The sequence below is a fragment of the Vipera ursinii genome (assembly GCF_947247035.1).
Source record: "Vipera ursinii genome assembly, chromosome: 6".
NCBI classification, from domain to species: Eukaryota; Metazoa; Chordata; class Lepidosauria; order Squamata; family Viperidae; genus Vipera; species Vipera ursinii.
The window spans coordinates 58938861-58951958 of NC_139515.1; the positions used below are offsets into that span (position 1 = coordinate 58938861).

The following is a 13098-nucleotide window of genomic DNA, read 5'->3' on the forward strand; positions in this document are numbered from 1 at the left end:
GTTGATGCTAATATAATCAATTTTACTGGGAGTATTAATTTATGCCTTTCATAAATTTGCTTTAAAGGCAATGCATTTTCACCCAGTGTAGAGTTTTTAGTTTTTTTACATTATTTTAGAAACTTGTATCCATTGCAGAGCCTGAAATTATATAGTCTTAATATTTTTCTTTTTGTGAAAAGTAGAATGTTGTTTTGAACAAAAGAGAAAGCATATTAAAAGTATGAATGGTTTATACAATATTATATGATTCTCTAATCAGAAATGTATATTTCTATGTTGCAGGGGATACTACACGTCAGCGAATTAAATTCAGTGATGACAGGGTGTGCAAAAGTCATCTTCTCAACTGTTGTCCTCATGATGTCCTTTCAGGAACAGTGCGTATTCTATATTCATAAATATTATATTCATAAATATTAAATTATAAGTTAAGATATATATATATCTCTGCAGAAGTACTCAAGCTCATTTTACATTTGATTGTGTATTTACATTATAAAATTAAGATATAGGGATTTGTAGCAATCTGGATTAAAAGGGGAAAGTGGGATTATGGCACAAATATGGGCACATATCGGACATATGAGCAGCAAAGTAAATAAAAAATAGATTTTTCTGAGAAAGTGTAATGGCTGTTGCTCAAACACAGGAAAGGACTCTGCTTTTTTAAAGAGATGGTGACAAGTGTGACATGAGAATCAACATAGGTCCTGCATAACGTTTTTGCTTTGAATCCAGATTGCTTAATAAAAAACAGTATGTTGCATTATTTTTATGCTGAAATTGGAAATAAAAACAAGTATATCATGAAGCATTTAACAAAAACATAAAACCTGAATGCATGAACAAATAGCAGTTTTTACTCCTCTAATAATATAAATTCTAAATATTACTATAGAAAATTATGTGAACTGTTGTCCAGAATTCAGTTAATCTGGTAAATACAATATATTTGCTTTTTCACCAAACTAGAAACCTCAGCTCAGTTTCTAGTTTGGTGAAGTATTTTTCATGCTAACCTTCCATTGAAAGATATTTTTCTGTATTTTTATGTACTGTTATTTTCTGTTTGTCCATATTTTTCAATTATCAACTTCCTTTGCAAAAGATATTCTTCAATTTTATCAAGTACTATTATTCCCTTCTGTTCTCTTCCGCTAGATAACATCATGACTTTGAATAAAAGATTTAAATTCTGAACTTCATAATTGAAGATATCCAGAATTTTACACCGTTTGCATATTTGTTCATTCTCTATACCCTTTGGGTTTATAGTAATACTAATAATATTTAATAATTTAATATAATTAATTCACATTTGGGATAAAATTGTTTATCACGATGCAAGCCAATGATTTAAAATTGACCAGACCTTATTAGCAGTAGAATTCAAGTAGTAATGGAATACTTTGCATGTGTCATAGAAGGTTATTTCATTCATAATTTAAATACTTCATATTAAGACATTGACTGAAAATAGTTACCCATGGTATCACTTGTAAGAAACATTTCACACAGTTTGATATCAATGGCACCTGATAAAATTGTTCCAAGGAATGTTTTGTTCTTCAAATTGCTATTTGGCTGCCTCTTTTATTTTTATATTTTTGCAATTGATATATGGAATGTTCTTGTTTGACAAGTTTTATTATAAAAGTCTACCTCAGTATTTTCAGTGTAATTGAACTTGGGGATATAGAATAATCGCCATGATTATAATTAGCTTTTGCTGGTCTTAGAAGTCAACTGATATAACATACAGAACTGAAAAACAGGAATTCAGTTTTAAGAAAAATCCTAAATATCTGAATAAAATTTTTATATATCTCCCAAGGTAGAAAAATAAATAACAAAATAAATTTTAATTCATGCTTTTGGATACTTGTTAATTAACTGCTAAGGAATCAGTAAAGCTAATGTATTATTTTCCTTTTTTTAAAAATTCCATTTATATCCCGCCCTTCTCCGAAGACTCAGGGTGGCTTACAAGCTTAGCAGTAGCCTTCATTCTATGTATATGCCTGCTTATTAGGGCTTTCGCGCGCCCCCCCAGCGGCATTATTACAAAGTCAGCTTAATTGCCCCCAACAATCTGGGTCCTCATTTTACCTACCTTGGAAGGATGGAAGGCTGAGTCAACCTTGAGCCTGGTGGGATGCGAACTTGCACTAATTGCAGGCAGCTGGTGTTACTTAAGGAGGCATTAGCCCACTGCTCCACCAAGGCTCTTCTATTTAACCAGTTAGCATACAAAAATGCACAAAGAGAAAGATTTAAGGCAAAATAGAATAGGTTTGTCACCGTGAAACATGCTACAATTTAAATAAATCTAATTTTTATGGCTAAACCATAAGTTAACAGCCCTCCAGATTTATATGGAATCTGAATTGCAAGTAATCATTTAACAGTTTTTGCCAATATATAACTTTAATTTTTTCCCAAACGCCATCCAGAACCTGTGCTTTTTTGCTGCTTTTGGCTCTAATTTTAATGACTGTCTGCTTTTACTAAAACTGCATTCAACATCTTTAAGGTTCTATTGCTTTATCACTTTTTGCCAGCCTCAAGTTTTTATTGATTAATTGATTAGTATCCTGCAAAGCTCAGGAAGGCTTTAGGGCAGGCATATCAAACTGCCGGCCCACAGGCTAGATGCACCATACTGAAACCGCACCCACCCCATGGCTGGCAATGGGGAAAAAGTCACAATATATTGCACAACGTCACGTGACTCGCGAGTATGATATGCCTGCTTTAGGGTGACAATCTTCCTATAGCAATAGCCTGCTAAGGTGGTTCATCTGTGAGAATGAGTGGCTTGATTGCACACAGTGAATTTCCAAGAGTGTAAATGGACTTACCTTTAAGTCTTTTCATTCCAGATCTTAACAACACAACACTGGATCTGAACAAAGTGAACACTGAATTTAAATTAAATTGGTAATGCTACAGTTCTGCTGAAGTCAGTGAAATATGTTAATTATTGTTAGCTTGTTCTCATTGATTTAAAATGGTTAAAAAGCTTAGTTACCACAAAAGATAATTCTGGGGCCATTGAAATGAAGGACTTCTATGATCCTTGCTTTTTATTCATAAAAGGGAGGGAGAGAAATATTTGTACATGTGGCATTTTATCACCATCATTTCTCTGGAAACCTCTTTGGTGTTGTTGTTCATTTCTTATGATTTCTAATACTGGAAGAGTACTGTCCTTGAACAAATTTCATTGAAGAAGAGATCGAAAGTCTCTGTTTATCTTCCAAGAATGATAGCTAGAAAATCCTACATTCTCTGGCATATATTGTCCCAGGAATCCTTTATTTAAAACCAAATGCATAGCATTTCACAAATTTGTTTAGTATGTATTATTGTGGTGGTAGTAAACACCACATTACCACTTCTGTTTAAACTACTAAACTGATATTTGCATTTTGTGTTAGGGTAGAATTACAGTTTAATTTTTAGGAAAGATTTGGGACTAGTTTTTTGTTTAGGAAGACATGAATTTTCTTATAATGTACATCAAAAATTATACCTATAGAAATAAAAGTTATAAATGCAGAAATATTTTGTGTCATACAGGCATCAAGGAGAAGAGAAAACAGTGAAAAAAATTGTGTATTTTATTTAATCTATGGGGTGGGGGAGGTATGCATCTGACTCAGTGTTAACTCCTGGACAATTCCCTGAAGTTTTCTTGGAAAGATTTCAGAAGTGTCCAAAAGGTGCTTTTTCAAGAGGCATTTGGGCTGGCTTGTTTTTCTTTGAAGACATTTTGCTTCTCATCCAAGAAGCTTCTTCAGTGCTGACAGGACGGTGGAGAATGGAAGTATTTATATTCCTTGCAGGGAGCTGGTCATTTGCATTCTTTTAGAAAGTTGTTGAGGCCACTGGGGATTTGTCAGGGTGACCTGAGTAGTGCAAATGGGTGTGGAGCCCTCTTGGAAGTGCTGAAAGAACTGTGTTGTGGAGCGGTGCTTTCTGCATGAGCTTTTCTGCCCTGTATCTCTTCACTGTTGAACTCAGGAGCAGGCTGTTGGGGATGACTCTGTGTTGTCTGCATCTGAAACTGAAGCAAAATGGTTCCTGTAAGTCTGCAATTTTTTCTGGAAATCTGCTCGTGCTCCAGTACCATTCGAAGGGTGTTCAGCCTAAAGTACATAGCTAAATGTCTATAGAGATTGTCAGTCATCCAGATCATGGTTGTCCCAAAGGCACTTTTTCAAGCGGCAACTGGACTTGCTAGTTTTTCTTTGAAGACATTTTACTTCTCATCCAAGAAGCTTCTTCAACTCTGACTGATGTTTTCTCCCCTGTGTCTCTTGACTGTTTCCTCAAAAATAAGACTTAGTCTTATATATTTTTTTTGCCTCTAAAAGAGGCACCGGGTCTTATTTTGGGGGGACTGCCGCAGCCAGACCTCCCATTCCCCAACACCTGTTGCACTGCTGTCTGAGTTCTGCGGTTGCACACCACGTGGCTCATCGAACCTATTGCGCCACTGTTGCCATCAAAGCAGGAGGCCGCATGGCTTGTTGTGTTGCTTTGCACCACTGCTGCTGCTTGTCTCGATCAATGTGATGAGCCTTGCAGCCTCTTGCTGCGAGCAGTGGTGGATCGGCGTGATGAGCCTTGCAGCCTTTTATTTTTTAATTTTTTTAAAATTCCATTTATATCCCGCCCTTCTCCGAAGACTCAGGGCGGCTTACAAGCTTAGCAGTAGCCTTTACCCCAAGCGGCAGCAGTGACACAAGCCACACAGTGTCCTGCCGCTAATGGCGGCAACGGCGCAGTTTGTACAATGAGCACATGGCATGCCACGAGTGGCGGCAGCAGTGTGATCTGCGCAATGAGCCACGCAGCCTCCTTCAACCAGCAACCCTACAACATACAGTGTAAGAACTGCAACAACCACTATGTAGGACAAGCAGGCAGAAGACTGGCAGAATGCATCCATGAACATCAACTGGCAGTCAAAAGGCATGATAAAAATTGTTTAATTTCACAACATTTAACCATAATTTCAATTGGGAAAATGTGACAATCCTAGACCAGTCCAAATGCAAAAATGCCAAGAAATTTCTAGAAGCCTGGCACTGACAAGTCAGCCATCAATAGACACATAAGATATTAACATCTACAGACTATGCAAAAGAGACAATTAACCAGCCCCAATGTGAAAAAGACTCCAGCACCTTCCCACTCAGCACTCAGATCAGCATAGATTAACTCCAAGGTCAACTTCAGACCAACAATCAAGTAAGCAATACCCCAACCAAGAAACTGCTAAAGAGCCTTTAGTAAACAGCCCAATCAAAGAATCCCTAAGACTGCCCCCACCCACACAGAGAGGCAAGACCCCAGAATATAAACTGACAGCAAACAGCACTCCTTACTAGCGCTGATGATGTTACCTAGTTAGGGTAATGAAATGTCTGCAAAAAAACAAGCTCAGAGAGCACCAAAGACCCCTCATTACATTCAACCCAACCCATTGTTGGGGAAACTAGAAGTTTAGAATATTAATAAGTACATTGCTTGAATTGACCAAAAAAAGGTGAGATAAAAAAATAAATGTATTAGGCCTGAAAGATAAGCAAAAACTTAGAAAAATAGAGAAGAGTGTACCAGGCAACCAATAGTGCACCAATAGAAAAGGAGCTGTCAAGTAACTGGGCATAACCACATGACTATCTGCTTCCTGATCAAGAATAACCTTGACCTATATAGAAATCACTAAACAGACTGTGTACCAGGGTAGGAAGATCAAAGGACAATTTTAAGAAAATGGGACTTCCCTATAGAAGATATTTTTTGTGAATGTGGAGAACAGTCCATCTCATATATGCTATGGTGTATGCATATGATGTTCTTCAACATGCACACAGGAAGACCTCATGCTGGTGATAGGAAATGCTGTTGATGTGGCCTAATACTCGGCAAATGTCATCTAGTTTTAATCCTATTTATTTTACATACTTTTCATATGTGCTATATCTATGACCTATTTACACTTATTTTAGCTGCTTAGTATTGAATTGTATATGTCCATAATTTGAAGATGCTTCTGACATGAATAAAGATAAAAAACACTTAATATGCATCATTACTATTATTATTTGAAGTTATGTCCTCCATCTTATTTTTCCCCACCTCAAGTAAGGTAAATTGGACTGAAAGAAAGTGACTGATCCAAAGTCACCTAGTGACCTTCTGTGGCTGAAGATTGACTGGAATCGGGTCTCTACTTCCTAGTCCAACACCTTAATCACTAAATTGACTCTCAATTAATCAAAACAGTTTTCTCTACCCTTTTACTAGTCTTAATTTCTCATAAAAGAGTTGTTCATTGGACTTGAGTATTAATGCGATATTACTGATAATCATAAATACGGAAGGTAGTCTTTCACATAAAATCATTTTATCATAAAGATACTTCTAAAGTATCCATTCTTTAAAGCAGTTGATATCAAAACTCTTCATTTTTAAATCTGTATATATTGGAGTGATCGCTCACTTTTTGATATCCATATAACTAATAGTAAATTGGCTGATGAAAGTAGTGAATTTAATTATAATGTTTTCATTATGGACAGTGCTAAAGATTATCAAGCAGATTTCTTGTGCAAAAACTTATTGCAAATGACCTACAGGTAAAATAGGGTTTATATCTTTAAATTGTCTGTTTGGACTTGGATCTTTTGCTTCCTTTATCTTTTTTCTTGTCTACACTTTACCTGCCCAGTATAGTAGTTTCTGTATTCTCCTACTCATATTAGAGCTAGAAAAGTAGGCAAAGCTTTGGTGGCTTTGTTTAATAAGCCAAGGAAGGAAAGAAACTGACAACAGGAAATAAGGGGAACCCAATAAACAATTCAGAATGACTAGGAATCCCTAGGCATAAATTACAGTGGAAAAAGGATCAGGCAACTTAGTTGCTAAAGAGAGTTTTGAAAGAGAGAAGAGAAATGCACTGTGTTTCATCTGTGGTGTTTTCTGTATATAGCCACCCAAAATCACCTTATTGTTGAGAGAAGCGATATATATATGTAATAAATATTTGCTTCAGATTTTTATGAGAGCTAAATGCGTAAGTTTTAAATCATATTATAAAATATAAAATTTGCATTTCATTTCTCCCCTGTCCAAGTTATAGTACCAGCCAGGTTAAACTGTAAACCTTTGTAATATTATTTATCTATTAATAGAACATACATGGTTGCCCCTCTCATATAATGATCACAGACAGTAAAAACAGACATCCTTTCCATCATGCTCCAGACCAAATAGCCTTCTGGCTCAAGCTCCATCCTAGTCCATTTGTTCTTATGAAAGGACATATATTCAAACCTAGTTTTTAATTGGACCTAAAGTAATACAATAGAGAACCAGTTTGGTGTAGCAATTAAAACACCAGGATCATGAGTTCTAGTTCACAGACCCAATCACACTGTTTCAGCCCTAGGAAGAACACAATGGCAATCCATATCTGAAATTGAAAAAAGTAATACAATGGACATTATGTATGTTTCCCTTAACAAATTTGATTTGTTAAGCATACTAGCTTGTAAGGAAAATATGCAAGAACTGAAAGGAAAGCTCTTCCTAAGAGGAAGAAATTCTGCTAAGATTGCTTTATTTTTTATTTAAGTGTATTGATCTATTGTTCCAGTACGGTGTCACTGAGACTTTGGGACTTTTAATGATGTGACTGATCACTTTTAAACAAAATTTGTGTAGTAATTTAAAATATATAGGTACACCCTTTGAATATTGAAATAAGAATATAATTTGTATCCATTTAGTATTTCCTTGTAAAATTGCCCTTTTGTGTTGTCTTGTGTTTCAGAGGATGGATCTTGGAGAATGTCTGAAGGTGCATGATTTGGCGTTAAGAGCAGATTATGAAATTGCATCAAAAGAGCAAGACTTTTTCTTTGAACTTGATGTATGTTCTATCACGAAATTATCTTTGTATTATAAAGAATGGAAAGAGAATTGATAGTGCTAACATCTGGTCAAATTGTGCATTATTGTAGAATATTTAATATAGAATTAATTTAGAATTTCTGACAGTTATTAGTAAAGTATGCAATTATTTGAAGCTGAAGTAAGAAAGGTGTTTCATTTGAAATTAAAGTGGTAAAGGGCTTCAGATTTGCACATGATCTTAGTGCCTTGAAGAAGTCATGCATTTTCCTAGTGTGACATGGTAGTTACAGTGTCCTACTTCTTCTAACTAGCTTAGGGGAAAAAGTGGAACACACACTAGGGCCAGTAGATTACACAATAAAAATCACAAACCTTTTCTATAATAAAAAGCCGTCCAGAGTCCCTTTATCAGGAAGACAGGCATCATATAATTTTAGTAAAGATTTTACATGTAGACACACAGAGAGAGGAGGGGAGATGAAACACTGTTGAATACAGAGCCTTCGGATTTTTACAGTAGATATTCTGAAACCATCCAATTATAGCTAATTTCTTAGGATATTTGAATAACTTGAATCTTCAGAATGTGAAATCTTCATTCCCATTTTTGTTTTGTTTTAATTTCTGTTAACTTGCCAGTTCTAAATGTGATATATACAACTGTCCTCAAAATGATTGTTCTCATTTGTTTGATCGAATATTTGTGAAAATACAAGTGTTGATGTGGTTATTACCTTGAACGTAAGAATTCATGTAACTATGGTCTCAATTTTATTTGTTTTACAATCTTCCAGAAAAGTATTAAATATAATTAAAACAGTAATTTGTACATTATTTAATATGTATAATTTAATTCTACTGTTAATTTTTGCATTCTGGAAAAGTGCTTATTTACAGTACAGTATGATACTTTTCTGATTTATATGTTAGGCAATGGATCACCTGCAGTCATTCATTGCTGACTGTGATAGGAAAACTGAAGTGTCAAAGAAAAGACTGGCTGAAACTCAAGAAGAGATCAGTGCTGAAGTTGCAGCCAAAGTAAGTACTTAATATTTACTTATTACAGGGTTTTCCGTAAGGACTTCTAATTTGGTTTTATATATAGCATATTTATATAGAAGAATTTTGGAAGTCCCATTTTATATCAAATTAGTGGGTAACAAAAGACAATATGCAGAAAACGATGCACAGATTTTTCATAGCTTAGCAAAGACTTGGTTTTGATTTTTAGTTTTGTGTGAAACTATGTATGTGTATGCATACGTATAGATGCCTACATGTACATATTTGTGCATTACAAGGGGTTTTGAATTGAATTCAAAATGGGATATATTGGTGTGTGGCAGTGAATGCAAAATTCCAAATTATTTTTTTTTCTTGTCTATAAGAAGAGGCAGTTGAATATAGCTTCTTTTTGCCTGTCTGTCTGTAGGAATAAACATTATAGTGCCTTGAAATTACAACTCTCACAATCCATGGCTACTGACTTGCTTGGCTGGGGCTGTTGAAGTTTGAACTTTTGAAGGACACTAATTACCCATCTTTGTCATAGTGATATGAAGATGCTTTTGTTTATAAAAATAACATGAGCAGGAATGAAAAAATTCCCATGCCACAGTTAATTTATTTAATATTAATTCATTTTCAGTATTGTAAATTTTGAAATGTTGCTTTTTTCATATTCAAGTACTATAAGCAACATATATAAACATTTCTATTTATTATTGTTCAAAATCTGCATAGAGCATTCATAGCATAATAAGCCAGAGTACCCTGGAAAAGGGAACGGCTAGCTGAACAGAAGCACTTCATCCTGCAGTGTCTTATTGCTTTATATTGATATGGCTTCTAAATAGTGATTATTAGTAATATTAGCAAGTGTAAATATTGCTTTTCTCTCTAAAAGGCTGAACGAGTCCATGAATTAAATGAGGAAATAGGAAAACTGCTTGCTAAAGTTGAACAACTTGGAGCTGATGGAAATGTGGAAGAATCTCAGAAAGTAATGGATGAAGTAGAGAAAGCAAGAGCAAAGAAAAGAGAAGCAGAGGTAATCTGATTGTGTACAAAAGTATATTCTTTCAGTTAGTCCTGGAAGAAGTTGATAACAAAGAATATTTAAACTATATTCTTTGTTCTCAAAATGCACACACACATCAAGTGTTTAACTTTATTAACAACCTTTTTGGCGAAGGTTGTTGAGAGTGTGGTGGTGCATCAGCTTCCTCTGTTCCTGGAGGAAACTGATTATCTGGACCCGTACCAATTGGGTTTCAGGCCCGGATACAGCACAAAGACGGCATTGGTCGCGCTGGTGAATGATCTCTGGAGGGCTAGGGACAGGGGTTGCTCCTCTGTCCTGGTCCTATTAGATCTCTCAGCGGCTTTCAATACCATCGACCATGGTATCCTACTGCAGCGTCTCAGGGGGTTGGGAGTGGGAGGCACCGTTTTACGGTGGTTCTCCTCCTACCTCCTGGGCCGCTCGCAGTCGGTGTTGACGGGAGGGCAGAGATCCGCCCCGAGGCCTCTCATTTGTGGAGTTCCTCAGGGGTCGGTTCTCTCGCCCCTCCTGTTCAACATCTATATGAAGCCGCTGGGTGAGATCATTCGTGGTTTCGGGGTGGGGTATCATCAGTACGCTGATGATACCCAACTTTTTCTTTCCACCCCGAACCAACCCAGTGATGCCCTCGCCGTGATGTCCCGGTGCCTGGAGGCGGTCCAGGTCTGGATGGGGAGAAACAGGCTTCGTCTCAATCCCGCCAAGACTGAGTGGCTGTGCATATCAGCATCTCGGGTCAACCAGACTATTCCATCTCTAACGATGGGGGGTGAGGTGTTACCCCCTCGTTGATAGGGCTTGCAACTTGGGCGTCCTCCTGGATTCACAACTCAATTTTGAAGACCATATAGGAGCCGTGACCAGGGGGGCTTTTGCCCAGGTTCGCCTGGTGCGCCAGTTGCGACCCTATCTGGACCGAGATGCCCTACGCACAGTCACTCATGCGCTCATGACCTCCCGTTTGGACTACTGCGACGCTCTCTACATGGGGCTGCCCTTGAGGACCACTCGGAGGCTTCAGCTGGTGCAGAATGCGGCCGCGCGAGTTGTGATGGGGGTCTCCCGATACTCCCATGTAACACTTCTACTCCGCGAGCTGCATTGGCTTCCAGTTGCCCTCCGGCTGAGATTCAAGGTGCTGGTGATGACCTATAAAGCCCTACATGGCTTGGGTCCGGGATATCTGAGGGAACACCTGCTGCCGGCATCAAGTTCCCTTCGTCCAGTGCGCTCCCACAGGGAGGGTCTTCTCAGGGTGCCCCCAGTAAGAGATTGCCGGTGGACAACACCCAGGGATAGGGCCTTCTCAGTGGGGGCGCCTGCCCTTTGGAACCAGCTGCCAGTGGAGCTGAGGACTGCCCCCGACCTCCGTTCATTCCGCCGGGACCTGAAGACCTGGCTCTTCGAGCTCTCTGGCCCAGGCTGAGGATTAATCTTTTTAACTGGGGTTTTACTTATACAGGGATAAATTTAATTTTTTTTAAACTTGTTTTTAACTTTTGTATTTTGGTTTTTAATTACCCTGTAAACCGCCCTGAGTCCTTCGGGAAAGGGCGGTATATAAATGTAATAAAATAAATAAATAAATAAATAAATAAATAAATTTGTGGCTTATCTCAGTTTTTTATTAGGCACAATGAACTTGTGCTACTTCTTTCCCTTTATGAAGCCTAGCACATAGAGAAAGGAATCCCTGTACATGTCAGAATATTTCCTTAATCTGATTCTGGTAAACTATCACTAATTATATTCCTGAGCAAAATTCCTTGATACCAGAAGGATTCGTAAAAAGATGGAACATACTCAGTGGTTTTCATTCACCACAAAATATTGTTTCAATTGGGAAATACATTTTTTAAAGGGGAGAGGGGGGGAAATAGTACAGATGAATAGCCTGCTATAATCCCTTCAATTTACAGTATATTTAGTGTACTGTCCTGAACAAGAACTTTTCTTTTTTGAAGAATTTTGCTTATTTACAGATATCAGTTATTACTCTTACAATACCTTCTGTTTGTTTTATTTTAATCAGGAAAACAAAAACATAACACATTCAAAGGGCCAAATCAATCAGCTATTGTTGATTCTGTACTTATTAAGGATGTAGGTTGTTCATAGCTTAAGAGACATATTTTGATGCATCTTCTAGGAAGTGTACCGGAATTCCATGCCTGCTTCCAGTTTCCAGCAGCAAAAGCTACGGGTCTGTGAAGTATGCTCAGCCTATCTTGGCCTACATGACAATGACCGGCGACTTGCTGATCATTTTGGAGGAAAATTGCACTTGGGTTTTATTGAAATAAGAGAAAAGCTCGAAGAACTAAAGGTAAGCTTATATTTCTCTTTTCCAGCAGTTGTTAATTATCAGACTACTTCAGTAATGTCCTGTTGAAATTAATATAATGCAGTTGAAAAAGAGGAGCTTCCTCAAAAACAAAATAGTATAAATAGTCCTTTACTGCCTTTCAAACAAGAAATGGACTTAAATTTGTATTTGTGACTAAGCCAGGGGTGTAGAAGTGTAGTTCCAAAAGTGATGCCATATACTACATTCATAATGTTGATAACATGGCCTGTCAGTGTTGCATCATCATTTGAGTATTCTTTTCAAAGAGGAGAGTTGGGTACTCAGACCAGATTGAAAGAACAGAAAAGCAAACAACTGCAAGCTGGAATATTTTTTGAGCTGATAGTGACTTTCGGAGAGTGTTTGGCAATTGAGTAAGGGTATATATGGGATTTTTTTTCTGCCCAGGTTTTTGCCAACTTGCTGAGCATAGGGTCTGGGAGGATGAGCTTGCAGCTATACTTGTGTTACTGATAACATGATGAACACTAGCTGGAGTCATGTTGTTCAGCATTAAGAAAGATGTTGTATGTAGTAAAAATATGCAATGGTTTCACACTCTAAATACTGTATTTGAGTGCAAAGTGTCTTATTTCAAAATTTGAACATTTTGGACAGAGCGAACCCTGTGTTACATGTCTATGAACCAAGAAATGGAATTAAAGAGCTTGGATGTTGGATTAGAACCAGACCTTCAAGTCTACTCCCAATATTGAATCTCAAAGAGTTGTAGGGAAAAATGGAAAAC

General features: G+C 37.2%; 1 protein-coding gene across 5 annotated transcripts in view; it reads left to right on the top strand.

Moving 5' to 3' along the window:
- LOC310642091 (putative RNA-binding protein Luc7-like 2) overlaps positions 1-13098 on the top strand; it is a 52630-nt gene that overhangs the window by 28965 nt on the left and 10567 nt on the right. For 3 of the 5 annotated variants that reach the window (XM_083365502.1, XM_083365499.1, XM_083365498.1), the window contains 5 exons: positions 286-380; positions 7853-7951; positions 8866-8976; positions 9845-9988; positions 12153-12329. In XM_083365502.1, the coding sequence (XP_083221628.1) occupies positions 286-380; positions 7853-7951; positions 8866-8976; positions 9845-9988; positions 12153-12329 (626 nt within the window). The other 2 variants (XM_083365500.1, XM_083365501.1) reach the window with 2 other exon arrangements.